This window comes from Mugil cephalus, chromosome 1 (genome assembly GCF_022458985.1).
Source record: "Mugil cephalus isolate CIBA_MC_2020 chromosome 1, CIBA_Mcephalus_1.1, whole genome shotgun sequence".
In the NCBI taxonomy this organism is placed as follows: Eukaryota; Metazoa; Chordata; class Actinopteri; order Mugiliformes; family Mugilidae; genus Mugil; species Mugil cephalus.
The window spans coordinates 4,626,785-4,653,800 of record NC_061770.1 but is presented as its reverse complement, the minus strand read 5'-3'; the positions used below and the strand labels follow the sequence as shown (position 1 = coordinate 4,653,800).

Sequence of the window (27,016 nt, the reverse complement as noted above, 5' to 3'; positions counted from 1 at the left end):
ATGGGCTGAACACCAGTGCATCAATAAATAAAATCCACTTTCTTGAATTTACACCTAAACTGCTTTGCAAATTTATATTTGTCAACACAGAAACCAAACTCAATAAAACAGAGACCAAATCACAAAGATGCCAATTCTGTACTACTGTTATCAAAAACTTCTGTGTTTGTAGAAATGTGATGGTTATTTGCAGTGTAGGACTAAAAAGACAGACATAAGTTCTCCACAGTTATTACAGATTCTCAGGTAATGCTCTTCCCATGCAAATAGAGCTTTATTGAATCCTGCTGTAACCATCGTTATTATCTTGTAGATCATGGACATGAATGACTGGGTGCTGCTTGGAGCAGACAAACAGGAAGTGCCGGTGACAGTGTATCCTGGTCAGGACCTCGTGGAGGCTGACCTCAGTGACGTACCCGATGTCTACCAGGACCTCCACTGGCACGCTCCGAAGACATACCTGGGAGACAAGGTAAGGGAAGACAGCATGTAGAGCTGCTGGAAAGAGTAAAGTGATTGTGAGCTTTCCTGTTACGTGTGCTACAGTGTTTACTGACAGCCACGATGGACAGATGTGATCGTTAGATAACATAAAGATAAATGGAGTACAACCAACAAAATTAACTTGCGGAGTCACGTAAACAAACAAACAAACAAACAAAAGAAATTCAGTGCTGAAATAAAAACTGTTAGTTCTGCAGAAACTAATGGCAAGACAGCTTTAAGTAAACACACAACTGAGATACTGTATTTCATGTCAGTTATAGTAATAACAAGTCAGACAGGAGCAGCCAAAGCTGTATTTTTTTGTTGTTGTTGTTGATTGTCCATTGTGTCTCTTTATCTTTATGGGATTTTCTAAGATGTTAAGATAGATGGTTGCAGGTTTTTTAAACAGTCTGTGTTTACTTTGTAAAGGTTTACTGGGGATCCTTTATGTGACAAAAGCGAGGACGAGAGACGCTAGTGTGGCTAGCGTTGTTTTTGATCCGGCCCCAAAGTTCATATCAAAGATCTGTGTGTGCATATATGTAGCTGAGCCTCCGTTTAGACCGGTGTAGAAGATGATGAACTGTAAACAGTCCCATTTTGCAGACTGAAGAGCTATGGATCTGCTTGACGGCTTCTCTCATCACATTTCCTAGTGTTCCACTGTTACTGTGAACGTCAGTTCACTCAGGTCATTGTCTGTTCTGGATAGACTTCACTGATTACGTGGGTCTTGTGGAAATATCAGTTCCATTGCTGACAAGTTTGGAGAGTAAAGATATGTACTTTAATAATACTTGGCACTCGCTCATTTTACAACAGAGCACGAGATTCAACGCTCATTGATGCTTTCTCTAACTTTAAAAATTGGAAGTGCTATACCTGCAATTTAAAATATAAGAAAATGATTATTGTTGGTTAATATCCTTTCATACAGGTGCATACATGTAAATACACAGTTGAATTGAATGAATGCTACAACAGCATTAAGGTAAACCTAAAGGCAGCGCATGAGAGACACAAACACAACGTGTTTGCAATGAAAGTACATAATGAACACACATACATCAAGCAGACAGATTAATCCCGCATTGCATACGAGTTGTTTGGGTACAGATCAGTGTTTAGTCTGGGGGAGTGACTCAGCAGCGTTGACACGTTATTCAACCAGTATCTTCTTCAGGCGGATTCTTCCATTTAAACTCTAGACTGAATCCTGTTACGCTCCATGAACCAGCTACTGAGGCCAACTTGCCAAAACCTGTCAAAGAAGAGCAGGCATTTTATCTTCCCGGGATAGAACACAGGCCATGGATCTGGTTTCTGTTTGGTTGTACAGTCAGAAACTAATCTGTTGATGTCTGGATTAAGCGTTAAGAAGTTGTCGTGTCTATCCTTTTTTCTATCTTTTGTAAAACTTTCCTCAGGTCTCATCCTATGGAGGTTCCCTGAGGTATCGCCTCCACACTCAGACCATGAGAGGAGATGTGTTGTCTCTGCCTGCTGAAGCCTCCAGACCTGATATCATTCTGAAGGTACAAAGCGCGCACACATATAATATTACTGTTGTGTAATACACAAAGCCCTGTCGAAAAGCACGGATGCCTGCCAGTGTTATGACACACCTCAGCACACACACAAGAGATCAATACAAATACCTTTACCTGCCAGTACTCTGAGTTTCATGTGTTTTAACAGAAATATGATATTGAACACACATTTTTGTGCATCGCTGCATGTTTAACGATACTATTTCCGCTTTGTTTTTGTGCTGCAGGGTAACCAGATGACTCTGGTCTTCATGGAGCGAGAATACTCCTCACCTGAAGAGCCTCACCTGGGGATAGTTCACATAGTCGAGGTAGAGTTTAGATTTATGCGCAGGACAGACGCTAGAAGAGGAAATATTTTGCAAGAAACTGTACTTGTAATGTTTTTAAATTTAGTAAAAGAGCTCGAAATCTTGAGTCTGTAATGTTCATCATTAGTTTATGTATAAGTACATTTTGGGGGGTAGTTTTCTCAAACAGATTAAGATGTTGCAAACATTGAAGTCACTCTCCTAACAGAGATACAATATGTTAAACAATCATCACCTGTTCTCCCTGAAAATGTGAACTGATTTTAGTCTTCAGTATATCTGTATGTGCCTTTATGTCCCTGAAAGAAAAAAAAAAAGCCAAATCAGCCACAAAGCTGTATTCAAGTATCCTCCAAATGTATGTGCACCTTAGTATTAGTTCTGCTATATTTGTTGTTGCGAGAGCTGCTACTAAATCTACCATCTATGTCTCTGTTGTAATAGGTTGGTCTTTCGTAGCATTTTATCTGGGCTAAATGCTGGATTAAACGGTGCAGGATAAATACCAAGATACCCATAAAATACCAGTAGTGGTTGCTAGCAAGTAAAGTTGAAAGTGAAGTACATTATGTAAGATGTGACCAACAAAGTACAGCAAATCAGACACAAAGTTGCATTTGTACATTCCTACAAGTGGCCCAGGACATGGTCATTATAAACATACAGTGGTAGAACCATTTTCAATTACATTACAGCATGAACTGACAACTAAGAAAAGCCGGTCTTTATCTTAAGGTCCTGTTTATGTCTATTCCTGTACGTCCCCATCGTCATTGTGTGATGAGGAAAATAACCAATGACGATCCTTTTCAACGTCTTTCTTCCTCTCAGGGAAGTTTCCGTCACGCTCAGACCGGCAACTCTGTGTCTCGGGAGGAACTGATGATGGTTCTGGTCGCTCTGGAGTCCCTGCAGATCCGAGCCCTCCACTCGCAGTCAGCCCACTCCGTGTCGCTCCGTGGGGCCGTGCTGGAAGGAGCAGAGACTCTGCCCACTGGACGCCACGCCAACAATGTGGAAATCTGCATGTGTCCCGCCAACTACCTTGGAGACTCGTGTCAGGTGAGGGACCAGACAGTGTCTGTGGTGATGATGAATTTTCTCTAAGTATAGTTGAAAAATGAGTCATCAATGGTTATATGTACTTACACATGTACTTAAATGTTAATGAGTGTACATAGGTGACCTTTCATTGATTACATCTTACTGAGAAAAGTTTTATAAATTGAAGAATGACACATGAACATGATCTCGTTCCAGATTTTCTTTTGACATTTAGTGTAAACAAAATGAGAATAAAAGCAAAGGAAGATCAATATTGAAAGTAATCACGTTCTTCTTCTCTCTGCAGAAATGTGCTCCAGGTTATTACAGAGACACCATCGGCCTGTTTCTGGGGAAATGCGTTCCCTGTAACTGTAACGGACACTCTGACCAGTGTCTGGACGGATCTGGAATCTGTGTGGTGAGAATCTATAGTGATAAACATTCGACCTCCCTCCCCCTCTGACATTGTTAATACTTTACTATTTTTGTCTTCTCTGTCCTTCAGAACTGCCAACATAACACCCTTGGCGACCACTGTGAGAGGTGCCAGGGTGGTTTCCTTGGTAACAACAGCCTTGATGGGCAGGCCGTGTCCTGCGCCAGTTGTCCCTGCCCGTTAAGGACCCCATCCAACAAGTTAGTACTCTTCCTTTGATTCTTTTTCTGACCTTCTTTTGTTGACTGCCAAATCATTTTGTATCTTTGTATCATTTTCCCCAAACACACACCATGTGCTTGACATTTCTTTGTGTCTGTAGCTTTGCAGAAGGCTGTGTGCAGAAAAGTGACAGGATGCAGTGTCTGTGTATGCCAGGTTATGCTGGACCTAACTGTGAAAGGTAAACAACCTTGACAACACAGGTGCTTTATTTAAATGGACACTAATACTCCACTAATAGTCAATAGTCGCAGATACAATGAGTCAGATGTGTCCATTTAACATTGTTTTTTGGCCTGTTTAACCAATTTATGTTTCTGTTTTGTATGTTGTTTATAAAAAATAACAAGCATTACTTTATTATTTTACTTTATATTTTATTATGTTTAAATGATTATGCTTAATAAAATATATTTGAACACAAATTAATGCCATCTGAGGGTACAGTACAGTACATGCACGCTGCACATGTGCGTTAATAACCGTGGGCCCTTACAGGTGTGCCCCTGGTTTCTACGGCAACCCCATGGTTCTCGGCAGTAGGTGCCAACGGTGCAACTGTCATGACAACACGGACCCAAACATGTTGTTCACCGACTGTCACCCACTGACCGGGGAGTGTCTCAGCTGCATGCACAACACAGCCGGACCTCACTGTGACATCTGCGCTCCTGGTTTCTACGGCGACGCCATCAGTGCCAAAAACTGCACCAGTGAGTTCAGAGAGCTTTGACAGGAACAAGTTCATTGCCTGAATGGATGCCACACAAAGAATTTCCTTAACAGCTGAATTCCAGTTCCTATAAAAAAATGGGTTTAATTATCTGTGTGTTTTGTTTTTGTTACCCAGAATGCAACTGTTCTCCATGTGGGACAGAGTCATGTGACCCTCGTACTGGACAGTGCCGTTGCAAACCGGGAGTCACTGGGCCGCGCTGCCAACGTTGTGAGGTAAGAGATGTATCTTGTAACCTTTATTGTAGATTATTAATTACAAAATAATAGAATTTAGTCTTTTAATTCCTTCACAAAGCATGGAAGTCCTCTTTCATAAAGTCACAACACCAATCCGACATAATATTATGACCACTGACAGGAGAAGTAAATAACACCCTCCCCCAACCCATAGCAACGACTCCTTGATGGCAGCAGCCATCCACAACTAGGAACAACTCAAAAAACAGAACATGGCCTCCGAATTCACTAGATCCCAAACTGATCAAGTATCTGTGGGATGATCCACATAGGCCCAAACGGCCCTACTAACATCATACTGTTACCAGACACCACAGGACACCCCCAGAAGACCCATGTCCATCCTCTGATGAGTCACAATATTAGGAAGATGGTCATAATGTTATGCCTCATTGGTGTAAATAACGGTAGCCGGTGTTGTGTGCTACCATGTTAGCTTAGCAAACAGACAGTTCAAACAATAAAAGAAAAGGTGAAAGCTTCACTTCTGCCCGCGTATTTATCTCTTTTGATCAGGAGGGCGCCTTTGGCTTTGAGTCGTGCTCAGGCTGCAGTCAGTGTGACTGTGACGCCTCGGCAGCTCTCGTCCAGCCGTGTGACCCTCAGAGCGGTCAGTGTGCCTGTCAGCCTGGAGTCAACGGGCCCAACTGCAGACAGTGTGCTCCGGGGTACTGGGACTATGGACCCGACGGCTGCAGGAGTGAGCAAATGAATGACATGCAAAACACAGCACATTCACAAAATGCACGCCTTTGCAGACATTAGTAACAATAACTGACTCTTCCCACCTTCATAAAATAGCTTTTGGTTATTTTATTGATATGTTTTTGAGGGAGTTGAAGTATTTGTGAAGAAACAATGACATAGTGTATGTTGTCCATTTATCTACAGACTTATTGCTATTAAGCAGATATCTTATTGATATTTTGGTATTAATCCTGCACCACAAGTCTACCCAGGATTTAAGCAGCTTCTATTCAAACAGATCCACAAACAGCATTAGTAGCAGCTATAGTAATAAAAAATTATAACCCTACATTGCACATACAGTACTTTGGCAGGGAATGCACCTTTGTAGTAGATTGCTTTTTTTGGCATGTGAATTCCGCTTAAAACTGAACCGTCCTTTCCAGAGTGCGACTGTAATGGAGGTCACTGTGACCCTCGGAGTGGAGAGTGCCGCTGTCCTGACGGGATGGCAGGAAGGCAGTGTGACACCTGCTTACAAAAATACAGCGTCCCTACAGTGGACCGGACCGGCATGCACTGTGAATGTGAGTGAAACATACTGCTCAGAGCTAACACATGCTCGAAACAGAGGAAATAAAGACAGCATAGAACGTTCTTAAACACTGTGCTTGTGTCCGCCTGCAGCGTGCGACAGCTGTGTCATCGTCCTGTTGGAGGATCTGGACAAGATGAACGAGGACTTCCAGTCAGTGGCCAGTCAGCTGGGTAATCTCAACGCCAGCTCCATGGCCTGGGCTCAGCTGCACAGTCTCAACAAGTCTGCGGAGGAAATCGCCGTGAGTTTACCCGCACAAGCACAAGTGTACCGTTTTTACGACGTCGTGTTCTGGGCAGGTATTTATTTGTTGAACTCGTCTTCCTGTGATTCCAGCGTGCCATAGAGAACTACAACAGTACGCTGGATGAGAGCAGGAATCGAGCCGACTTGCTGGATGCCGAGATCATGAATATCAACGATGACATCAATGAGCTGCAGAATAAAGTGAGGACACTTACTTTACAATTTCTGAATAAATATATTTATACGAGTGTTTTCAGGATTTGAGGCAGCAAGTCCACCGTTGTTTTCTTTATCATAAATAGAGCAGATTGTTAGTTTCGGCTAGTCAAGCTCAGCTCCTATACCCAGCCCACATCAGCTGACAACTCAACTGATGCATCCATTGGCAAATCTTTTTTTGGATCCTAATTTAAGGATTTCTAAAGGCTTTCATGCGCAAGCCACCTCCACCTCAGCTCTTTTGTGGTTGTCTTAAGCATGTGAGCGATGTCTGCCCCTTTCTGTGTCGGGAGGTGTTTACATCTGAGCTTTCTGCAAAGGTGCATAGAAAAGCAGGGAGGTTCCGCAACAGAATCTCATCCTCTACTACCGCTCATCCTCACTAAGGCAGTGGGGGTTGCTGGAGCCTATCCCCACAACAGAATCATATGTGTTTTCAGTGTGTTTCCTGTGGTATTTTTTAGGCCGACGCAATGACAAACAAGGTTGAAGATCTGCACAACAACACCATCAACACACACCAGAGGGCGGAAGATCTGCTGTCCATGCTCAACAATTTGACCATGGATATAAACGGTACATGAAACACACAATTAGGTTCACAGTAAAAAAAATATTAAAGGCTTCTAGAGAGTAAAATAGCCCTAACCCCTAACAACCCTCTATAAATGTTGTATGATCTATCTTAACTTTAAATCCTTGAAATTAAAATCTTTTAAATTTTAAAGGATTTTATTTTCATGAACCCCTTGCAATTACACCATAGACCACTAGGGGTCACTACGGTTAAAGACAACTACTGCTTTAAAATACTAGAGACATTTTCATGTTATTCAGGATGCAAATTATTTAAAAAAATAATTAAGCTCCACAAAACCAACACAATTTTTTTTTGTTTTTTTTTTTAAATATGTTTTAAATGTGTGTTTTTCCACAGACATCCTGCATATGGCGAACCGGTCTTTGCTGAATGACACTGACACGGAGCAGGACGACGGTTTGAGGGAGAATACCATAAAGGAGGTGCAGGACATGCTGAGAGAGATGAGGTTCAGGAGCTGTGTGGGACAGATGAAACTGGCTGAGAAGGAGAAGATGGAGGCGGAGAAATGTGAGTTTATTCACATACATCTACAAAGGATTTGTCTTGTTAGTTTCACTAGATGTGGAACAGTCGTATTTAAAATGAGGGATTGCACTCTCTGAGGGATTGAACACTCTTCTCATTAATGACTAAAGTATATCCCCAGTGAATTATTAGTTACACTGACATAAAAAGCAGTCCTGTTATATTTGAGATGTCTGGCCCAAGTTTATGAAATGACCCATGTTTGTTACATATCACTTGATTTGTTCTGGCCTCTCTGCCACTAAATGTGAGTTTTCTTCCTTGTAGTAGAGCTACTTGTAAAAACATGAATATGAATACAACAGCCTCCCCTCTGTGGATGGGTGGTCTGACAAAATTAAACAGATTTTATAACCTTCAAGATAAATCTGCTAGATCACATTTCCTGTAAACCATGGGGTTTCCTGAAATCTTGGGCCACCTCCATTTTTCTTTTTACAATTTACTTTCAGTCAGAACCATAGACTGTGTATAAATATGAACAATGCGTCCCCATCTCATTGCATTGACCAAACTGACACCATTTTCCGGGAATATTGGCGGCGCAATCTTGCGACTTTGGAGCCAGAGTCTGTGCAGTATGGTCAGAGAGAGGAGCCATCCTTGAAAAAAAAACATATTTGACTTGTATTTTAGTGTTTCGATATAAGTCCCATCCACTAACATGGAGGAGGTGGAGCTTAGCTGATATATTGCAGCCGGTCACCAGGGGGAGCTCTACTTACTTTGGCTTCATGCAACCTTCTCTTCTCTGAATGGCATTACTTATGTTGGCTTTCTTGCTCTTCAATTGAAGCTGCAGGTATGATCACCTGCTTAAATCCCTCTCTGTGTCTCTGTCCTGATAGTGCTGAATCTTGTTAACAAGGAGCTTTTGGGGAGTCAAGAGGAAAACAATGACTTGGCCAAAGCTATCAGAGACCATCTGGCTCGCTTCAACTCTGAGATGATGGACCTCAGAGACGCCCTGAACGAGGCCGTGAACAACACTGCCAGAGCAGCAGAGCTCAACAACGTTAATGAGGAAAGCCTGGAGGAAATTAAAGTGAGTTTACAAGAGAGATCGATACGAGCTGTTTTACAGGAAAGAATCTGATTTGGAACTACTCTGTCTCTCTCAGAGGAGGATCGAAGACTTACTGGCGAAGAAGAAGGAGGTGATCGACCAGCTGAACATGGCTGAAGACAATTTCGCTCAGGTCAACGATATGCAGTCTATGGTGCAAGAGTCTAAAGAGGTTAGGATATAGTTCATATTCTAAATATCTAATGCTTCAGTGGGGTCATTAACACCCAGTCACTGTGAGGGCCATCCTAAATGTTAATATTATTTTTCATATTCACTTTCCTTCCATCTTTATTTTGTTTTGTTTTTTTAGCTTTTTATCTGTACTGCCACTAGAAGGCGATTGCAATGTTTTAGGCTTCATATTTGTGATGCTGTCAATCGCAATGTTGCATATTTTGACTTGTCCCCAAGAGTATGACACACTGAAGACATTGGCCATGCATGTGCTCAGCATGTTTGGCTCAATATACACCTATGTATTTAATTCCATTAAGTTTTGTTTTTGGTAGTGAGATTGTTTAGAAGTAGATAAATCAGAGGTGATGTTCATGGGTGTACTATTATGCGAGTATAGATGTCCTTTGGAGTTAGGACCATGAGGCCATTCTCCATCATTTCTCCAATGTTATTCTTAATGGTAATATTATTAGACCTACAGATACAAATCACAGCAAGGTACCAGAGAGCCTTCAGCATGAAACCGTGATGTGTGTTTTGCAGGAGTACGAGCGTTTGGAGGCACAGCTGGACGGCGCCAGGGCTTCGCTGGCACAAAAAGTGCAGAGTTTTGCTTCGAAAATCCCTCTGGTGGAGGAAGCAGAGAAACATGCTGAGCTGCTGAACGCTTTAGCCATGAACTTGTCTAGGTGAGAGTATAGTCTTCATCTTCTAAAGGTGTTTGACTGCTTGGAACTGTAGTAACAAACGTCTCATTTTCATTATAAATTAAAAGAACATACTGTATAACTAGTTGTCATATGTTTGCAGTTTGGTGGCAGAAACCAATAGGGATGGAACCGTAAATGGCACAAAAGTTTACAACAACATTATTAACAGCATTAAGGAGGCAGAGGATGCTGCCATGATGGCTGAAAAGGCTGCTAATGACACGCTGGAGGTATCAGATGTGTTTTTTCTTTCTCAGTTTGAATACCTATGCTTGCAAAAATTCAAACTAACTTCAAGTCATTTATCTGTTTGTAATATTGTAACATTGGTGTGTGTTTTCAGAACGTAAAGGACCAGAACCTCGGCAGACTTGCTAATGCTCTGAAGAACCACAGCATGGACCTGAAGGATGAGGTTGAACAACTAAATGATGAACTGAACAATGGTAAACATTTACAAACATGTTGACATTAGTTTTTTAGTTTTTATCAAAAGTGAGACAGTGAAATTGTGTAGAGTCCGGCGCACTCATTGTAAGTTTGAATCTCTGCCGCTCAGACCTGAAGCCTCAGCTGGACGACGCTCAGGAGCGCCTGGAACGCGCCAAGACCAAACAAGTTGCTGTGATGAAGGATCTGGCAGCGGTCCAGAACAACCTCAACTTCACCTCGAGTACGCACAAACACACACAGAAGCTCCATCCAGATTCAGAACTTAACAACTGCGTTATTCTGAACACTCGTGTTTCTCCGCGATAAACAGATGTGAGCCAGCAGATTGATGATGTGAAGAATATGGCAGATCTGGCAAACACCACGGCCACCCAGGTCAAAAACGCCCTGCGACCCATTCAAGAGGAGCTAGACCAATGGCAGAAGGCCTACGGAGACGCTAATGCCACAAACGATGACCTCAACAACGCCCTAATGGACGCCAACAACACCGGTAGAAGGCTTAGTAATGTTTCTATGTGTACTGTGGTTTCCAGTCAGATTGCGGGCGTATTTCATTAGCCTGTTGAAGAGAGTTCTCCTTGATTAGCTTGATTAATTGAAAGTGATTTATTTTATGTTTTTGAGTGTTGGTGAGACAAAAGTGAAGATCAGGCATTTTTCTAAATGAAGGAATTAAATAAAAGATTAACTGACGGGGAAAATTCATGAACATGTAAAACTGTACGTAGCTAATACAATGCTCCATCTTTACTCTAGTTCACAAGCTAGGGGAAACTATTCCTACTCTCATGAAGAAGCTGGATGACCTGCAGAATCACTCCACACAAATGCCAAACATCTCGGAGAACATCAACCGCATCCGTCAGCTCATAAAGGAGGCGCGCAACGCAGCCAGCAAGGTACCGACAGTCACGTTTCCACCACCTCAGACCATATTGTGTTGAATCACTTCTGCTATTATTCATCCTTACCGAAGCCATAATATTCACACTAAAATCTGAGGACATGTTGACCAACTGGTGCTTTTCCTCGTTTTCTTTCCGACATCAAGGTGGGCGTGTCTGTGAAGTTTGACGGGAAGTCAGGGGTTCAAGTTCGTACACCACCCAACCTGGCTGACCTGGCCGCCTACACCTCCATGAAGTTCTACATCACCCTGCCCGAGGCCGCACGGAAGAGGCGACAGGACACAATGAACAAACAGTTTGTTTTCTACCTCGGCAACAAGAATGTAAGCGTCGTCATGGAGTTACCTTTTTTTTTTAATGATTTATTTAAGGCTGCTGCTCTGAACTTGGTTTTGGATGTAAAATGTTGCGCTGCTTTTTAAATCCAGTCCTGTGTCTGTGGTATTTGTAGTCCAGTAAGGAATTCCTGGGGATGGCGCTGGAGGGGAAAAGACTGCGCTGGTACTTAAATATTGGAGGAGAAACTGCGGACGTGATGGTGGCTGAAGACGTCCAGACGAAAGGAATCTTCAACACCGTCATCCTGGAGAGGTAACGCACATTAACATCTGAATATTCTGCAAGAGTTCAGTTAAATCATCATTTTGTATTGAGTAGTGTTTTAGATTTTATATGTAAAACCTGCTTTAACATTCTCCAGACAACATTTATGTTACAAACCAAACAAACAAAACCATTATTATACTGTAATACCTATCCTAAGATATATGTGCTGATATCTGCATGTCTCTGCCTTGATGAGTAGTCTCTAAGGGCACCTGCTTTCACCTCAGCAGTATGGTCAAAAATTAAAATCCAGAATAAAATAAAGTGAAATCTTTCCTACATACAAGGCCCATAATGACCATAATGCTCCATCTCCTGGTAAAGACCTCATAGTGCCTTATTAAGCTCTCTGCTTCAGTTGTTCTCATATCTAATGTTCTGTCTGGGTGAATGCAGGATCCTCCAGTTCGGTGAGATGTCCCTGTCTTCAGACCAAAGATCCACCAAAGCCTCTTTGGAGGCTAAAGGAGACCAGGGCCTGCTCAACCTCTTGACTAACGACACTGTCTTCTACGTGGGAGGATACCCACCAAATTTCATAGTAAGTATCGAATCAGATTTCATCATAAGTACAGGATTACAGGATATTGAAACATACAGTATGTGAGCTTTTTATTACTGTCTGTTAAACACCTTGCACCTTGATAACTGATGGTAGGATACAGTAAAGAACATGTGTTCTAATTGATCAGTCTGAACTCTTTGGTAATGGTGTCTTTGCTCTTAGATTCCGTGTTAAAAAATGTCTGGACAGATCACCAATCTGTCCCAGGGTTAACACAGACAGTTTAGAATCATCATCTAATGAACAGTACTGTTTCACTCACTGTTTATGTTAAGCAGCTGTGTTTCATTTTTATGTTCTTGTTTTTTTAGATGCCTGACCCGCTTGTGCTGCCTTACTTCACGGGTTGTATCGAGCTCGGCACTCTGAACGAGGAGGTGCTCAGTTTGTATAACTTTGAAGAAACCTTCAACCTAAACACCACAAAGGAAAGACCGTGTGGCAGGTGAGTGCACGCGCTGTCATCATAACGTGTCTTTTTTTTCTTCTTTCTTTACATCTCAGGAAATTAAATGTCAAATTATTGGTTGTAGAATCTGTTTTCTTTGTTTGACTGTTTTAAAACTGTCTGACAGGTCAAAGCCCTCGCTGACTCAGAACTGGGTTAACGATGCAGCGTATTTCGATGGCACCGGCTTTGCTGAGATCAGCTTCAATGGCGAGGCCGCACAATACTTACGCTTTGAACAGGAAATCAAACTGCTCTCACACAATGGAATCCTGCTCCTGCTCCGCAGCGCGGTAAAAGCCTCACTTGTCCTACAAATTACTTGTTACTGGATCGCAGATGTGTTACAATATCCCTGACATCCTGTCTAGTTCAGTTCTTTAAAGAAGCTTTATGCTTCTAGGTTGGATCTACACTGTAGCTCTACTGAAACTCCAGCTGAAATAAATATATTGTCAGTGTGAAAGCGTGTGTTCATATCCTGCTGATATTCTTTTGAATGTCTGGTTGTGACTGTTGCTCCTTTTCTCTTGTCCATTAGGGTCAGTTCCTGTGTGTGGCGGTGCTTCGCGGCGAAATCGCAGTTTTTTACGATTTCTCTGGTTCTCTTGAGAAGCTTACGCCTGAAAGCACAGCGGAGTCAATAAAGATCAGTGATGGTGAACCCCGAATTGTGAGTCCCTTATGTCTTTCTAACTTAAATCACCTTTAATTGTCATTTCCCACTTAAACTTGTCTGGGTGTCAAGTCCCTCTCTTGGATAAGTGGTATTTTTATTTTGTGCATTAGTAGATAAATCGATAAACCAACACTTATCTGCAGCACTACATATTAGAAATGTCTTTATAGGGGCAGTTCCTGTCCAGTATACAGTTTAATAAGAGTGACATGCTTTTTAATAACTCATTGTACAATATATATTCCCTACACTCATTAGCCACTTCATTAGGTATACTCATGGAAACGACTGCATTCTAATATAGAAATGCAAATGATTTATGATCTTGTTCTGATTCTGCAGCTGGACATTTTGATTCTTCAAGCAAGCAAACTTGTGGTGAGGGTCAATCGCAAGACCATCTACACAAAGCCGTTCTCGGAGACCGTACCTCAGTTCAGCAGGTCCTACTATCTGGGAGGAGTACCCAAGCATGCGATGCCTGAGAAGTGAGTTGATTTTATTTTTTATTCTGTTTTATTTTTTGTTGGCAGGAAAACACACTCACATGTGTATCCAGGAGGATTTATTATTATTCTTTGATAATGCGCAGTGCCCTTAGCTTTGCACTTTTGAAACGCAAGTTTGCAGGTTGCAGGACTTCTTGACAAACATATGTGCAGGTCTAAATCAGTTTACTGATGCGCTGATGCAGGAGAGCAGGGATAAATTTGAATTTAACTCTAAAAAAGAATTGCGTAGTTTGGCTGACAGTGATTCAAAAATTCCTTCAGACTTTATGCAACATTATGCAAGCCTTAAGAATTTAGTTTCAGACTTGAATTATTTTTTTTTTTTCAAGCACAGATTAGGGCACGATATGAGCTATGGTCAACAATGACTTTTTGTCAAGTGAAACTTGATCTTTTGGTTCAGTGTTTTCGTTTGATGATACTTTCAGTCTCATCTGTTCACTCCGCGCACTAACTACATTCCCACACATCTTCTCTTCTGGGAAAACTTCAGTAAACTGCTGACACCAACCAGTAGACCAGAGTTACCCACTAGCTGGTGTCGAACTTGAAATCCAAAAATGTAAAGCTAGGAATTGGTGGACACCATAAACAACCATAAACGGAGAAGGTCCTTTAGATTATTTGTAGGCACAAAATAATAACAAGACAAAGTCTGTATTAATACCAATGTATACAGCTGTTTGTTAGTAAATTATCTGTGAAATTAGGTATGTTATGTTCTTTTGTGCTTCATCAGCCAAAAATTTTAATTCAGCAACAATGTTTTACTGCATTTTGTTGTTTTAACCGGAGTTGTTTTTCTGCTCGTCAGTTGGGTTCATGCTGTCCTTTCTCCTCTCCTCAGGTTGAAGGCTGTGTTTTCTAAACAGGGTTCTGTGAAGGGCTGTTTCAGGAATGTCAAGGCACTGGGCACTCACATCGACCTGAAGAGGATGAACAGCTCTGGAGTCAGTTTCGGCTGTGACAGTGACTTGTTGGTAAGAGGAGGTCATTTACAGTTCAGCCTGTGAAAAAAAGGAGTAAGCCATTTTTTATGTTATTAAAATGGGACATTAGGAGGAACCGTAGACTGTGTATGGATGGAACTGCTACTTTAAAGTGAGTCCAAAGCAAGTAGAGCTCCCCCTGGTGTCTGGCTGCAGTATAGGTGATAAGCACCTATGGACTTGGGCTAAACTAAAATACTAAAATACATGTCAAATATTTTCTTTGCAATATATATATACATATATATATATATGTATGTACATATATAAATATATATATATATATATATATACACACACACATATATATGTGTATATATATATATATATATACATATATATATACACATATATATAATGTTCATGCATACTCAAGTGTCCATATTTCTGATAAGTTTTGTTTTAGTTAGTTATTTGACACTATAGAAACAGGACATGACATCATAAAAATTACAAGTTGCCATGCCAACCACTCTGTAAGCGGTACCTTAAAAATGTGAGAGTTGGAAAATAATTTCATAAATAAATAAGTACAGTGAATAATCCAACACTTCCTTGTGACTGGTGGAGGTCGAGAACATAAATGAAAAATGAGTTGAGGCTAAGGATGAACACAGAATTCCAAGTCTGAGGCAAGGCCTCCATCATACCTACCTACTTTCAGCTCCTCTATTTATGGTCATTTGGGTGTTAATTGACAATAATGTTTGTCATCACAGAATGCACACCTCATACTACAGTGCAAATGATTTACAGAAGACAGGGTGAAACGACAAAGTGTCCCCAGGACATGGAGAGATTTGGATATTTATGGAGTTGAGAGAAAATAAAACCTTGACCTGCTCTTTGTGTGTGTCCAGGTGGCTCGTGAGGGTCATTTCACGGGTCAGAGTTACCTGAGCTTTAATCTGACAAACGTGCCCAGGCTCAGGGACAACTTCTACACCAGCTTCAGCTTCAGAACCGACAAGACCGAAGGACTCATGTTCTACCACCTTGATCAGGTGGGAATAAAGTTAATAATAGTTTCACATTCAGTTGTTACAAGCACCTTTTTTTCTTCCTGTTTGATACATTTCAGATGTATTTCTCTGTTGTGTTATGTCTTACAAGCACTCTTTGTGATCTGTCATGGCTGCAGGACGGTGTCTGTCAGGTGTTTTTGCAAGATGGCCATGTCGTGGTGAGAGCCGGCAACAGTGAGATCAGGACTCAGAAAACATACAACGACGAAAACAGTCACTACGTCACATTTTACAACAATGACGCAGGGTATGAGTTATCCAAACGCATAGGACACAGAGGAGCCAGTGTGTAGCTTTCAAACAGTTTGCTGACCGACTGGCTGCTCTTTTATCAGGATACGTTTGTACATGGATGACGTGCTGGAGAAAGAGAAGGGTGGTAACACCCGGCAGGGCACCATTCCTAGCAGTGAGACAACCTCAGATAAAACCACCACCTACCTGGGAGGAACGCCCGACCAAAGCTTCGCCAACCTCACCGGATGTATCAGCAATGTTTTCATCAAGAGGTAAGAAAAACTCTAAGATCATGTTTTGTTTTGTTTTTTTTAAATCAGCACAGCTGACAGCACTGAATCCTTCACTGGCAATGAAATACTGATGGCTCTCAGTCCTTGTATTTTTCAGCTGCATTTTGTGCCTCTGAGAGTCGCACCAAGGAGGAGAGTTAAGAAGAATAAATTACTCAAGCAATTTTTAATAAGAGAACAGATCAATAGGGAGACATAGCTTAGTAACTGGACAAACCAAGTTAATACTGCAGGCAAAAAGGCACACTGTAATGCCTGGACCAAAAAGTTGCACTTGAACACACCACAAGGACTGTAGCCAATGTCCATCTGACTGGAAGGAGATAACTCTTCATACCGGCAAGTGGTGGCAATCTACATACCAAAGGGGAAACCAGAACAACTAGGTCTGGATAGGAAGCTATAAGTTCCGTAGGCATGCTGGTCAGATGACCTACAGTTTATTCGTTCTCTCTGTTTTCGTGCATTGGTTTGCTTGACTGATCAGTCAATCAGAGTGATCTCTCTGACCGACTCGTCCTGCCATTAATTCACCATGCTCAATCAGCTGATAAGCAGCCTCAGGGACACAATGGAAAAAACCATGGTCACACTTCTTCACTGACAAGAGTGTCGGCGTGGGTTTATGGTTCTGATGCTTTACATACAGTGTAGGTGAAGATTGGTTTGGTTGGTAGTTTAGTCTGACGGTCTAAGCACCACAGAGCATCTCTGAGCTGAAACGCTAAGAGATACACAGCTGTTTGAGCATTACAGACATATGTACTCGCACGAAGAGTTTATTTTCAGATGCGTTTCTCGTCTCCAGGAAAACTGATGTTCAGGCGGTTTTGAACCTGGTGAAAGCTAAAGAAAACGCCAATGTTCCTCTGGACTGTCCCGCTGCTAAAAAGCCTCAGCAGATCGTCGCCTCAATGCCTAAACACAGTAAATCTAAGGTAAGCGCACACGTCAAGTTTGCCTTTTCCAGACCACAACAACAGAGCCATGGATGCGCCTGGTGAGGAGGTTAACGTCAACTCCATCTCTCCCTTCCAGGGGAAGCACAAGAAGACGCCAGGATCTCGCAGTCGGAACACCCGAGGGTCGTGTCAGGGAGAGCTGTCGGACCACGAGAGCGGAGCGACGTACTTCAGCGGCTCCACGCACAGCTACCAGAGATACGACATCCTGCCCACCTCAATGTGAGTGGGAACACTGACTGAAATGAAATACTCTCCTCAGGAATGAACACAGACCAAATTAGAGCTCAGAGTCAGGCAAACATTGGACGGAGGACTGAGGTTTCTTGACTCAAAGAGCGAACTCGTCCAGCTAATCGAATCTCCCCGTACAGGACTCACATCTCCATGGCGCTGAAGATCAACTCCTCTGACGGTTTGGTGCTGTACGCAGCCGGCAGGCAGCGCAGTGGGGCCGTGATAATGCTCGGCCTCTCGGACGGCCGCCTGCTGCTTTTGTTAGACGGAGGGAAGAGGAAGGCCAACCTGCGCAGCCGCAAGAAGTACAATGACGACCGCTGGCACACGGTGAGGTCACATGATCCGAAGTTAAGGTAGTCACATGTTCATAACAGCATGGGATGAACTGGATATTGTCACTACGTAGGCTAAGTTAAGATAACCCTTTAATTTGTGTGTGTAAAGATGACAACAGAGTAAAACTGAGGAAAAGTACAAACTTATTAACATCATTCATGTTAAGTTCTCAAGTCAATGCCTCTGAGTGCAGTATTATCACTGGAGCAGCCACAACATAACATAAACCGCATCAAGTATCTGACAGATCTTCAGACAGAACTCGACGCATCTTAGATGCAGATTCATCAGATTCATCCTAAAACTGACCGACTCTGCCTCTCTCTTCCTGTCACTGCAGGTCTTCATAAAGCGTGAAAAGGAGAAGATCATGCTGATTGTGGACGGCATCGATGCTCAGTCCAAGAAAATGCCTGGAGGAGAACGGACTCGTCTCACCGGGCCTTTATATGTCGGAGGAGTCCCGTCCTCACTGACGGCAAACATCCAGACTCTGTTTCCAGATGTAAAAGAAGCAGAAATATTTATATATAAAAAAAAAGCAGATGTGACCCTTCATTACATTTTTTTGTAAGCTGTGTAATAAATGTCTGTGTATGTCTGTGGTATCCTTCAGGCCCCGGGCTCTGGTGGATTCATCGGTTGTGTCAGGGACCTGACGCTGAATGAAGCCCCTGCAGGAAGCCCCTCTCTCAGCCAGGGGACGATGCCCTGCTTCCAGAACCATCTACAGCCTGGAGCCTACTTCTCTGGACAAGGAGGACACATCGCAATAGGTAGTTCAACATCTTATTATCGTACTTGTGTCTTCTCTTCTTGTTTGGACCCTGCTGAGTTGACTCTCACCTTTCGCACAGATGAGTCTTTGGTTCTGGGTCGGGATAATGAGATCCAGCTGGAGGTTCGACCGGTCTCAGAGTCTGGGCTGCTGTTGCATGCTGGGACGTCACCTGACCATCACCTGAGCTTGATCCTTAACCAGGGAGAGGTGAGGCCACCACAGTGATTCTCTCCTCTCGGGGTCCGAGCTCTGGCTCCTGTAAAGCATCTAGAGACGGCTTTGATTGTTATTTCTATACTGTACTATGTGAATGAGTGTCTAACTAAAACCAAGTCCTGTTTCTGCAACTTTTTACTAATGAGCAGCGATAAACAGAGGTCCACTTCAGTTAATAGGTTCTCATTAAATATTGATAACTCCACCGTACCCCCTTCCCCTCAGGTTAAGAGGATGTCATGCTTGTCATCCTTGACAAATCTCTCATAGCCCACATCAGCAGTGTAGCATACTTCCACCTCTGCAACATTAATCCACTCCCCACCGCCATTCTTGTTCATACCATCACATCTCATTATGCATCAGATATTATAATTCTGTTCACCTGAAAATTACAACCTTCAAATCCAGACTCAAAGCACGTCTGCTCACTCTGTTTAATCGGTTGTCCCTTCATTTTATACCTATATACGTTTTGTCGTAAAATCATTATTTTAACTGCTATTGTGAAGCCGCCAACAAAAAAACAAAGATTAAACCAGAATGTGATGTTTGCAGGTGACTGTCTCAGTAAACACTGGCAAAGGTGAATTCTCTACCTCCTTCACTCCCGAAGAACCTCTGTGCGACGGCCGCTGGCACACGATCACAGGTGAGCTTGCGTCAACGAGCTGCCTCCCGCGCTCGTCTCGCGGTTTTATTGTCCCGCTGTAACGCCCAAATGTTTTTTCCTGCAGTGGTGAAGAAGAACAACGTCCTGCAGCTCCACGTGGACGGAGCCAGCTCGCACAGCGTCGGCCCCAAACAGAGCCGCTCCGCAGGCGCCAGAGAGACTGTTTACCTCGGAGGCACACCCGGTGAGTACACACGACACTGACACACAACGGGCAACACACACGCAGACACCTTTTTATTTTGTACAAACGCTCTGCATTTCTTCCCGTGGAGCCTATGTACATCAATGTAGTTATTAAATTTTACCATTAAAACTGTGATGTGTTGCTTATTTTTATTAATTCAGTCTCTAAAGCTTCAGTGATCAAGGAGAATTTTTTGTAGTTCTTAAAAAACATGCAAAATATAAATTGTTGAGACTTCTGGATGGATGGATGATTTATTTTATTTATATGAGTTTGAATTATTCATGTTTGCTTTAGATCCAGGAAGAAAATACATTTTGATAGTTACACACTGAGGTAGTAGAACAGTTGAAGTTAAAGGAAAAAAAAAATATGTGCAAAACATCGACTGTGACGCTTGTTGACCTGAGGTTAAAGTTTTCTTAGAACGTCATGGTGCCTTGTATAATATTTTTGGTGTTTTTGTTGCCCTAAAATTCAGTGTTACTACAAGCTAAAAACTACGATTAACTTATCAGGGTTTCTCCTCCTCCAAGTCATGCACAGCTCCAGAGCAGGTAATCAATGACCCCATTTACTCCTCCCTCTATCCACCAGGTGGCGTCACAGTTCCAGGTCTACCTGCCAGCTTGCCGGCCTTCCAAGGCTGCGTCCGCCTTGCTACCATCAACCACAGACCTGCCAGGTTGTCCAAGCCTCTCGCCGTGCACGGAGCAGTGGGGACCCAGGGCTGCCCACACATGTAGACCCAACACACAGTCTTACCCTCACATTCTCCAACTACAGAATCCTGGTGGTGGGTGTCATGTTACTGTAGCTAATTTAAAATATCTATATTAATATTTATTTTCTACGTTCAGAAAAAAAAATGTATATTTTATATTTTCACCACAATATTCCTGGTGTTTTTTTTTTTTTGTGCTACAGGGTGCTACAGCTGAGATGCACTGATACGAGATGTTAAATTTCACCTCTGTAATGAAAAACATCAGTCACTTCGAAAATGTGTAGTATATTGTAAATAAAGGCAGAACGGCTTGATTTCTCTAGGTTGGATTCATACAGATAAAGTCCCAGAATATTTTGACTTTAAAAGATGTATACCGCTGTGTATTGTGTATCTCCAGCAGAGAATGTTAAGTAGGCCTACTGAGTCGGTACACTGTGAACACTGTGATACTAGAGAAACGTCCTCAGGCAGCACAGACGGGTGGCCGTACCTGCCACCGAGACGGGACTGGACTTTTGGGGGAATCAATTAGTTTGGGGTTTAAAATATTTTGCAGACATTTTCTATCAGCATTGGTGATGATGTTGCATTCAGGTGATACTAGAGCCGTCATAATTGGTGATTTTTGAACTGAAAACTTCTTTTAATCTGACCTAGAGTGCAAAGAGTCGAGTCTGCCATTCAAGATAATTTAATTCAAATTAAATGATCGTTGAGTTCCATCCTAAGCCGTATAGAGTCCTTCTCTCCCGTAGGACATGAAGGCACCACAAAATCTAGTTCTGTCCAAGTTGCAGGCAGCGTCTCCCGTCTATATTCCGTCATAAATGTAAACATGTACCAAATGAGTGTGAACCTGTATGTAATATAACCACTTTTACAAATATTTCAAAATGAATAAGCTGTATCCCCCCTCACTCCCCGCCCTTGTGTTGTAAATGTTTAAATAAAGTTTCTTTTTTCATATAAACTGTAGACTTTTGTGTTTGTTACCTTATCTGCAAAAAAACAAGAAGCTTTGAGTGAAGGAATATATTTTTTTAATTATCAATATCAAGAGTGAATCAGAAAGGTCTCTCCCAAACAGAAACCTGCTAACTCTGTATAGTCTGTCCTGAGTGGGAGCAAGTTGCCTTTGGTATAGAAAAGTGTAAGACAACATTGAAGATAAGGAGGTAAAGAAAATAAAAAACAGAAAGAATCAGATTTCTCAAAAGGCATGGCAAACTGAGCCTTAATCCAGACTCATGTCCTCATCGTCCTCCTTCTTCTCTTTAGAGTCCTTACTGCTCTGCATGGCTCGGGCAAACGCCTCCACATCTGACAAGGAGCAAAAAACACACACTGATAAACAGAAAGGACGTGGAAGTGAATGTAAATGTAAATCTATCCTTGTCGTAATTCCTCATTCATCAGACAAAGAGCCCAGGAAATGTTGTAGGAACATTGAGTTTCTTCCCCATGAACCCACTTTCTCATGTGCCATGAATAAGGTAACACTCTTGTACATTTCCCAAACAAAATGTTTCCAAGTGAAACAACCAGAACATGTGTATATTGCTACTTTATGGACAGTAGCAATAGCTCTTCTTGAAATATCTTTAAACTGAATCATTGTATTAATGTTTGTTTTTGTCCTGTATTTAAGACCCTTAACACAAACAAAGGTAACATGGAAAATGAAATGAAGGGTTCTTAGTGTCATGCGTTTGTCTGACCTCCTTTGTTTGCAGCATCCACAGCTTCAGCCGGCAGACCAAACTGACTCATGAGTGGGCCGAGCTGCCCGGAGGCCAAGGCACTGCTGAACATGCTCATAGACTAAAGAGAGGAGAGGTCACAGTCAATGACGTATACAGGAAGCTGAAGTGATGTCCTAACTTTCTTCATTCCTCCTACCTGCTGGAACTGAGGAGAGTTGAGTGTGCTCTGGATCTCCTCAGCGCTCTGTGGTAAACTCTCTCCACTGGGGAGGAAGGGCAGCAGCCTCTGTTGGACCTCGGCGTTACTCAGGATCGGAGCCATCATCTCCGGGGTGCAGACGCTTGCTAGGTCCACTGTACGACGAGAGGAGCGAGGATGCAAGAAGTGAAATTTGTTGGAATAGTTGTGGGTTTGTTTTTTTTTTCACTACAACACTGCTATCCTCATCTGTCACTCACCCGCTGATCCCTGAGCACCCGTTGCTGGAACGTTCATGGTGGCTAGGATGCTCTGAAGGTCACTGAGCTGGATAGGCTGGTGGGGGGGAGGGCTTCCAACAGAGGCTGGGACCACCGGTGTCTGAGCCGAGGCTGGAATAGAAACCGTCAAGTATTAGAGACTGCGTTAGAAAACTCAAGCATAATTTAACTTCATTAGAATGAAAGGGCTTCGTTTTGCCTTGTTTTATGCTTGTTTTGCTTGATCACATGAAAACATTAACAGTGGACTGTTCATTTGCGACTACGTCATCATGACACAGCAGAGAACTTTACATACCTGGTGTGGAGGGAGCAACACCAGTGGTGGAGGAAGCTGGGGCAGCAGGAGCTGCAGGGGTGGTGGGGGCCTGAGAGGAGCTCAGTCTGGGGGCTGCACCTGATGAAGGAGTGGCTGCTGCTGACTGACTACGAGAGCTGGAAAGAAAACGGAAGACAAACGTAAATTAACAGGAAGGAGAGGCATCTTGAATTCAGTAGTGATTAACTATTTTTGCTGTATTGGAGTGAGCTGTGTGGTCAGTCTCACCTGGATGAGGAGCTGCTGGTGGCTGGTCCTCCACTGCCCAGAAGGTTTGCTAGTCCTGGACCAGCTAGTGCTCCCAAGCCTTAGACAAACACAAACAAATCAAAACAGGCCCAACTAATCTCTGATTAAACAAGTGTCCAAGTCTCTAGTTTGTCAAATCAAATAAATGTGAACTATAAGCTGTTTATGTGAAATGAAATCTCAGAAGCTAATCACCTAGCCCGCCAAGTCCAGTTGGACCAATGAGCTGCATAAGCTGGTTGTGACTCATATTCCCTAGAAGGTTCTGCAGGCCTCCCTCTCCTCCGAGAGCAGACAGCTCGTGGCCACTGCCGCCTCCGCTGCCCGGTGCTCCAGCAATGGGAGGGTTGTTCAGGTACTCATTCACCTTACGGCAGTACTCCTCATCCTTGTCCGTTTTTGGCTCCTAAGAGAAAAGGGGCATAAACGCACTGGTATTAGTCTAAAAATCTAGGAAAATATAGGAATTACACAATTAAATAGATGATATGCACATGACATCCCAGCAAGCAGACGTCTGGTTATGGCCACTGAGTGGCAAAAAGTAACAGTTGAGCGTGGAGATTAGCAACATTAATTTGAATCATAGGCCTTAATACCGTCTATATTGTAAAATTCATGAAAAAGAGCTGTTGTGCGACTAAGCAGTTAGAGATATATTTTTACAGATATCTGCCAAAGTAAAGAGAAGTAAATGAATTGTTGCATTATGGACAAAACTGGAATCCAGGGACCGAAACCTGGTGTTGTGGTTCACATTTAGTCTCAGGTAATATCAATTTATGTTGTATTTTTTGATGAACTCATAGCTTAAGTTAGGCTGTCAGATAAGTTTGTCCATGTTGTTGTTTTGGCATAGTTACAGCCAACAGTAACTATTTCAGCTAGAACAATAAAAAACTACAAAACAATAAACAGAGTATTTACAATAAGCTCTTAGCGTTAGCATCTTTTATTTAGCTACAATCATCATAACCAGATTGACCTTAACTAACTTTCCAAATCCATACTAGTTCGTATGGATCATTGTCGAGTCCAAATGTCCTAAATCTGATCAGATAATCCACATTTTTCTCAGTGTCGCTGTAGTTACTGATACAGTTCACCATGTTTTTGCCCCTTAGAAGGACGTGGCCGCAGGCGGCAGTGACGTCAATACATACCCTCTATTCGTAAATAAGATAAATGCCATTCCATTAAGTGGGCAGAAACTTTTTATCAACGATGGACTGTAATAAACTCTATTCATAACTATTGAGTCATAATTCAGTTTCCCTCTATTAAACATCCATCTGCAGGCACATAAATGGACACAGATGTCCCCACTTTCACATCTCTACTTCTTTGTCGTTTAAAAAGACGACAATCCACATTTTTTTTCTCACTTGCATCCAGAAGAAAAGCCTTTTGGACCCGGCCTTGAATTTCAGCACGTAGACACGTCCAGTGGTGCACTGGTTGACCCTCTTGAATTCACAGTCATCAGGGAAGATTATCAGGTCCTGGACATGAAAAAATACAAGTCGAGACATTCAACAGGGAGAGAGAGAAGACAGGGGTTGCCGTGACACAACAAATCATCATCACCCAATCACCAAAAGGGAAAACCGAGGCAACTACATCACTGCAGCACTGAAATGGCACGGCCACTTTGCCAGCTTTAGGGAAGGCCAGCTAAATTAGGATTCAAAGTGTCAGCATTAGTGATGACAAAACTGCTCTTGTGAGCAAAAACAACAACAGTTGTTCAAAGTCCATTTTGTCCCCCTTGCAGGAGTGCAGCATCTGCCCTCAATTTCTTTGTATTTGTGGAGTTTACTCGTCTAAAGATAGAAACAACTGAGTTTTTATCGAAGTGCAATGAGACCATGCTTTGTTTGAAAAGTGAAGAATAGCTCAATTATCTCAATTGTTAAATTAGTTACTATGTTGGTAAATTTTCCTCAGACACAGAATCACGAACAAGAAAATTAAGAGTTAGTCTTTTCATTTATCCCACAGTGGGGAAATTGTCAGCTTTAATAAGTTTGACAGGTTTATTCAAGTTAATGCTTAAGTTTTAATTTAGCAAACCCTTGCTGCCGATTAAGCCATTACATTAAAGAGGGTAGTTAAGCAACACTCACATCATCAACACTCCCCGATGTCCTGTCCTTCCAGCAGAAGTGAATCAGGGAATCATCAGACTGCTGGATGTACACCATCCCCTTGCGTTTGTCTGGTGTGACAGTGTTCCCCTTCAAGTTCATTTTGCCGGCACGAAACTCCACCAAGTACTTGCTGGAGCTTCCCCTGGACCCACTGACCAAGCTCGGAAAGAGAGCGCCTGACGACATCTTCAGATCCCTTTAACACTGAGGGAAAATAGAAAGGTTTCAGCTTCACAAGATCAGTCAAGAATTGCTTCACCGGCATAAATAAATTAAGCCACAAATCAGAAAGGACATTAGTAGGGGTATTTCAGTACTGATGAAAGGTTTATTGTGTACCAGTTAGAAAGTAGAAAACACACATCGTACTTAAAATAAATAAAATAAAATAAATAAATGAATTCTTACAAAGAGAATATTCAGAACGTCTCATGTATGTCACATTTCAATCTCTGGGCTTCATGATATCAAACATTAAATACAACTGGGCACAAACAGCTATCATCTTTTTCCTCTGTATAAAGGATGACAGAGAAATATTTTTGACCAAGTAATGCTACTAAACAATTTGATTCAATTTCTATTTGCCATTTAAGCTCTTTGATGTGTTTAGTTCATACAGTGTTTCACCCTTTACAATGACATCAGATAGTTAAACAAATTACTTTTCGGCATAAGAATATTGATGAACTCTAATGAATAGATTTGATTAAAATGCTACTTAGAGTAATCCCCAAAGTGAAACTAACGTTGCATCAAAAGCAGTCAAACTCAAGGTTGGACACAGAACTAGCTTTGCGTGGCATGTTTTTTTCTTTTTTTCCCCCAGTAATCGTTGCTTTAACGCATAGCATTAATACAGCAACGTGATAACTGTCCGTAACTTTGTCCTTTATGTTTGCTTCAAAAATAAAACAGGACTAGGTAGTTTGTGCCACACAGACTTTTCAGAACGTATCTAACAAAACTAGCAGTTAGCCAGTCAGCTAGTTAGCTATGACTTCTGGCTGTGTCATGCTGCTTGTCAATGCTAACGTTAGCCCATGACATGGCTAAACCGATACACCGCCGAGGCCAAAAGCTTTCTTTATATTTAAAGTAATTCGAAACATCGAATTGACAATGAAGTCTAAGTCTGATGTCCTTTTGAGCAGTTTTGTGTGAAACCGAAATTTCAAACTAACTTCTGTTCAAATACCTGAAGTTGTGATCGCTGAAAGCACCAACAAGTTTCTTCTTCCTAGCGTCGTAGAGTAGTGATGTGCGGATCGATATGGAAATATCGATACCACCAGTACTAGATCTTTATGCTCTGAAACCGATTCTCAAATCAAAATGTCTGATACTTCGGTCATTTGAGGTAATGTTTATCATTAGCAGGAACAGTGATACAAAGGTACTTTG

General features: G+C 42.2%; 2 protein-coding genes across 4 annotated transcripts in view; one reads left to right on the top strand and one right to left on the bottom strand.

Annotated features, from left to right (window-relative positions):
• lama5 (laminin, alpha 5) overlaps nt 1-21,681 on the top strand; it is an 83,220-nt gene extending 61,539 nt beyond the window's left edge. For 2 of the 3 annotated variants that reach the window (XM_047606975.1, XM_047606961.1), the window contains exons 38-80: nt 314-475; nt 1,920-2,027; nt 2,270-2,353; nt 3,185-3,415; nt 3,705-3,818; nt 3,906-4,036; nt 4,159-4,239; nt 4,557-4,771; nt 4,909-5,009; nt 5,550-5,733; nt 6,167-6,307; nt 6,408-6,559; nt 6,655-6,765; nt 7,248-7,359; nt 7,721-7,894; nt 8,761-8,957; nt 9,034-9,150; nt 9,702-9,847; nt 9,969-10,098; nt 10,212-10,314; nt 10,428-10,541; nt 10,632-10,814; nt 11,081-11,223; nt 11,376-11,555; nt 11,684-11,823; nt 12,235-12,379; nt 12,715-12,848; nt 12,979-13,144; nt 13,393-13,524; nt 13,873-14,018; nt 14,890-15,022; nt 15,892-16,035; nt 16,173-16,303; nt 16,392-16,565; nt 17,395-17,524; nt 17,625-17,770; nt 17,923-18,115; nt 18,465-18,629; nt 18,741-18,900; nt 18,982-19,112; nt 19,680-19,773; nt 19,859-19,978; nt 20,579-21,681. In XM_047606975.1, coding sequence (XP_047462931.1) covers nt 314-475; nt 1,920-2,027; nt 2,270-2,353; nt 3,185-3,415; nt 3,705-3,818; nt 3,906-4,036; nt 4,159-4,239; nt 4,557-4,771; nt 4,909-5,009; nt 5,550-5,733; nt 6,167-6,307; nt 6,408-6,559; nt 6,655-6,765; nt 7,248-7,359; nt 7,721-7,894; nt 8,761-8,957; nt 9,034-9,150; nt 9,702-9,847; nt 9,969-10,098; nt 10,212-10,314; nt 10,428-10,541; nt 10,632-10,814; nt 11,081-11,223; nt 11,376-11,555; nt 11,684-11,823; nt 12,235-12,379; nt 12,715-12,848; nt 12,979-13,144; nt 13,393-13,524; nt 13,873-14,018; nt 14,890-15,022; nt 15,892-16,035; nt 16,173-16,303; nt 16,392-16,565; nt 17,395-17,524; nt 17,625-17,770; nt 17,923-18,115; nt 18,465-18,629; nt 18,741-18,900; nt 18,982-19,112; nt 19,680-19,773; nt 19,859-19,978; nt 20,579-20,727 — 6,147 coding nt within the window. In that variant the 3' untranslated portion in view covers nt 20,728-21,681. The remainder of the gene's footprint in view (nt 1-313; nt 476-1,919; nt 2,028-2,269; nt 2,354-3,184; nt 3,416-3,704; nt 3,819-3,905; nt 4,037-4,158; nt 4,240-4,556; nt 4,772-4,908; nt 5,010-5,549; nt 5,734-6,166; nt 6,308-6,407; nt 6,560-6,654; nt 6,766-7,247; nt 7,360-7,720; nt 7,895-8,760; nt 8,958-9,033; nt 9,151-9,701; nt 9,848-9,968; nt 10,099-10,211; nt 10,315-10,427; nt 10,542-10,631; nt 10,815-11,080; nt 11,224-11,375; nt 11,556-11,683; nt 11,824-12,234; nt 12,380-12,714; nt 12,849-12,978; nt 13,145-13,392; nt 13,525-13,872; nt 14,019-14,889; nt 15,023-15,891; nt 16,036-16,172; nt 16,304-16,391; nt 16,566-17,394; nt 17,525-17,624; nt 17,771-17,922; nt 18,116-18,464; nt 18,630-18,740; nt 18,901-18,981; nt 19,113-19,679; nt 19,774-19,858; nt 19,979-20,578) is intronic. The other variant, XR_007114307.1, reaches the window with a different exon arrangement.
• Nucleotides 21,682-21,734: 53 nt separating this feature from the next.
• Nucleotides 21,735-26,965, bottom strand: adrm1 (ADRM1 26S proteasome ubiquitin receptor). Its single transcript, XM_047606988.1, has 10 exons — nt 26,811-26,965; nt 25,589-25,816; nt 24,848-24,964; nt 23,658-23,868; nt 23,442-23,520; nt 23,193-23,329; nt 22,874-23,005; nt 22,611-22,768; nt 22,430-22,532; nt 21,735-22,031 (listed from the first exon to the last, which is right to left on the bottom strand). Exons 2-10 carry the CDS (start codon nt 25,796-25,798, stop codon nt 21,946-21,948), a joined length of 1,233 nt encoding a protein of 410 aa, XP_047462944.1. The 5' UTR covers nt 25,799-25,816; nt 26,811-26,965; the 3' UTR covers nt 21,735-21,945.
• Nucleotides 26,966-27,016: the final 51 nt, after the last annotated feature.

Bases quoted from the DNA above. Each gene is read 5' to 3' on its own strand.
- adrm1 (XM_047606988.1), bottom strand. From the start codon at position 25,798: ATGTCGTCAGGCGCTCTCTTTCCGAGCTTGGTCAGTGGGTCCAGGGGA. The intron at 22,769-22,873 runs GTGAGTGACAGA...CTCGTCGTACAG, and splicing joins GGGTGCTCAGGGATCAGCGG to TGGACCTAGCAAGCGTCTGC. The intron at 22,533-22,610 runs GTAGGAGGAATG...TCCTCTCTTTAG, and splicing joins ACTCTCCTCAGTTCCAGCAG to TCTATGAGCATGTTCAGCAG.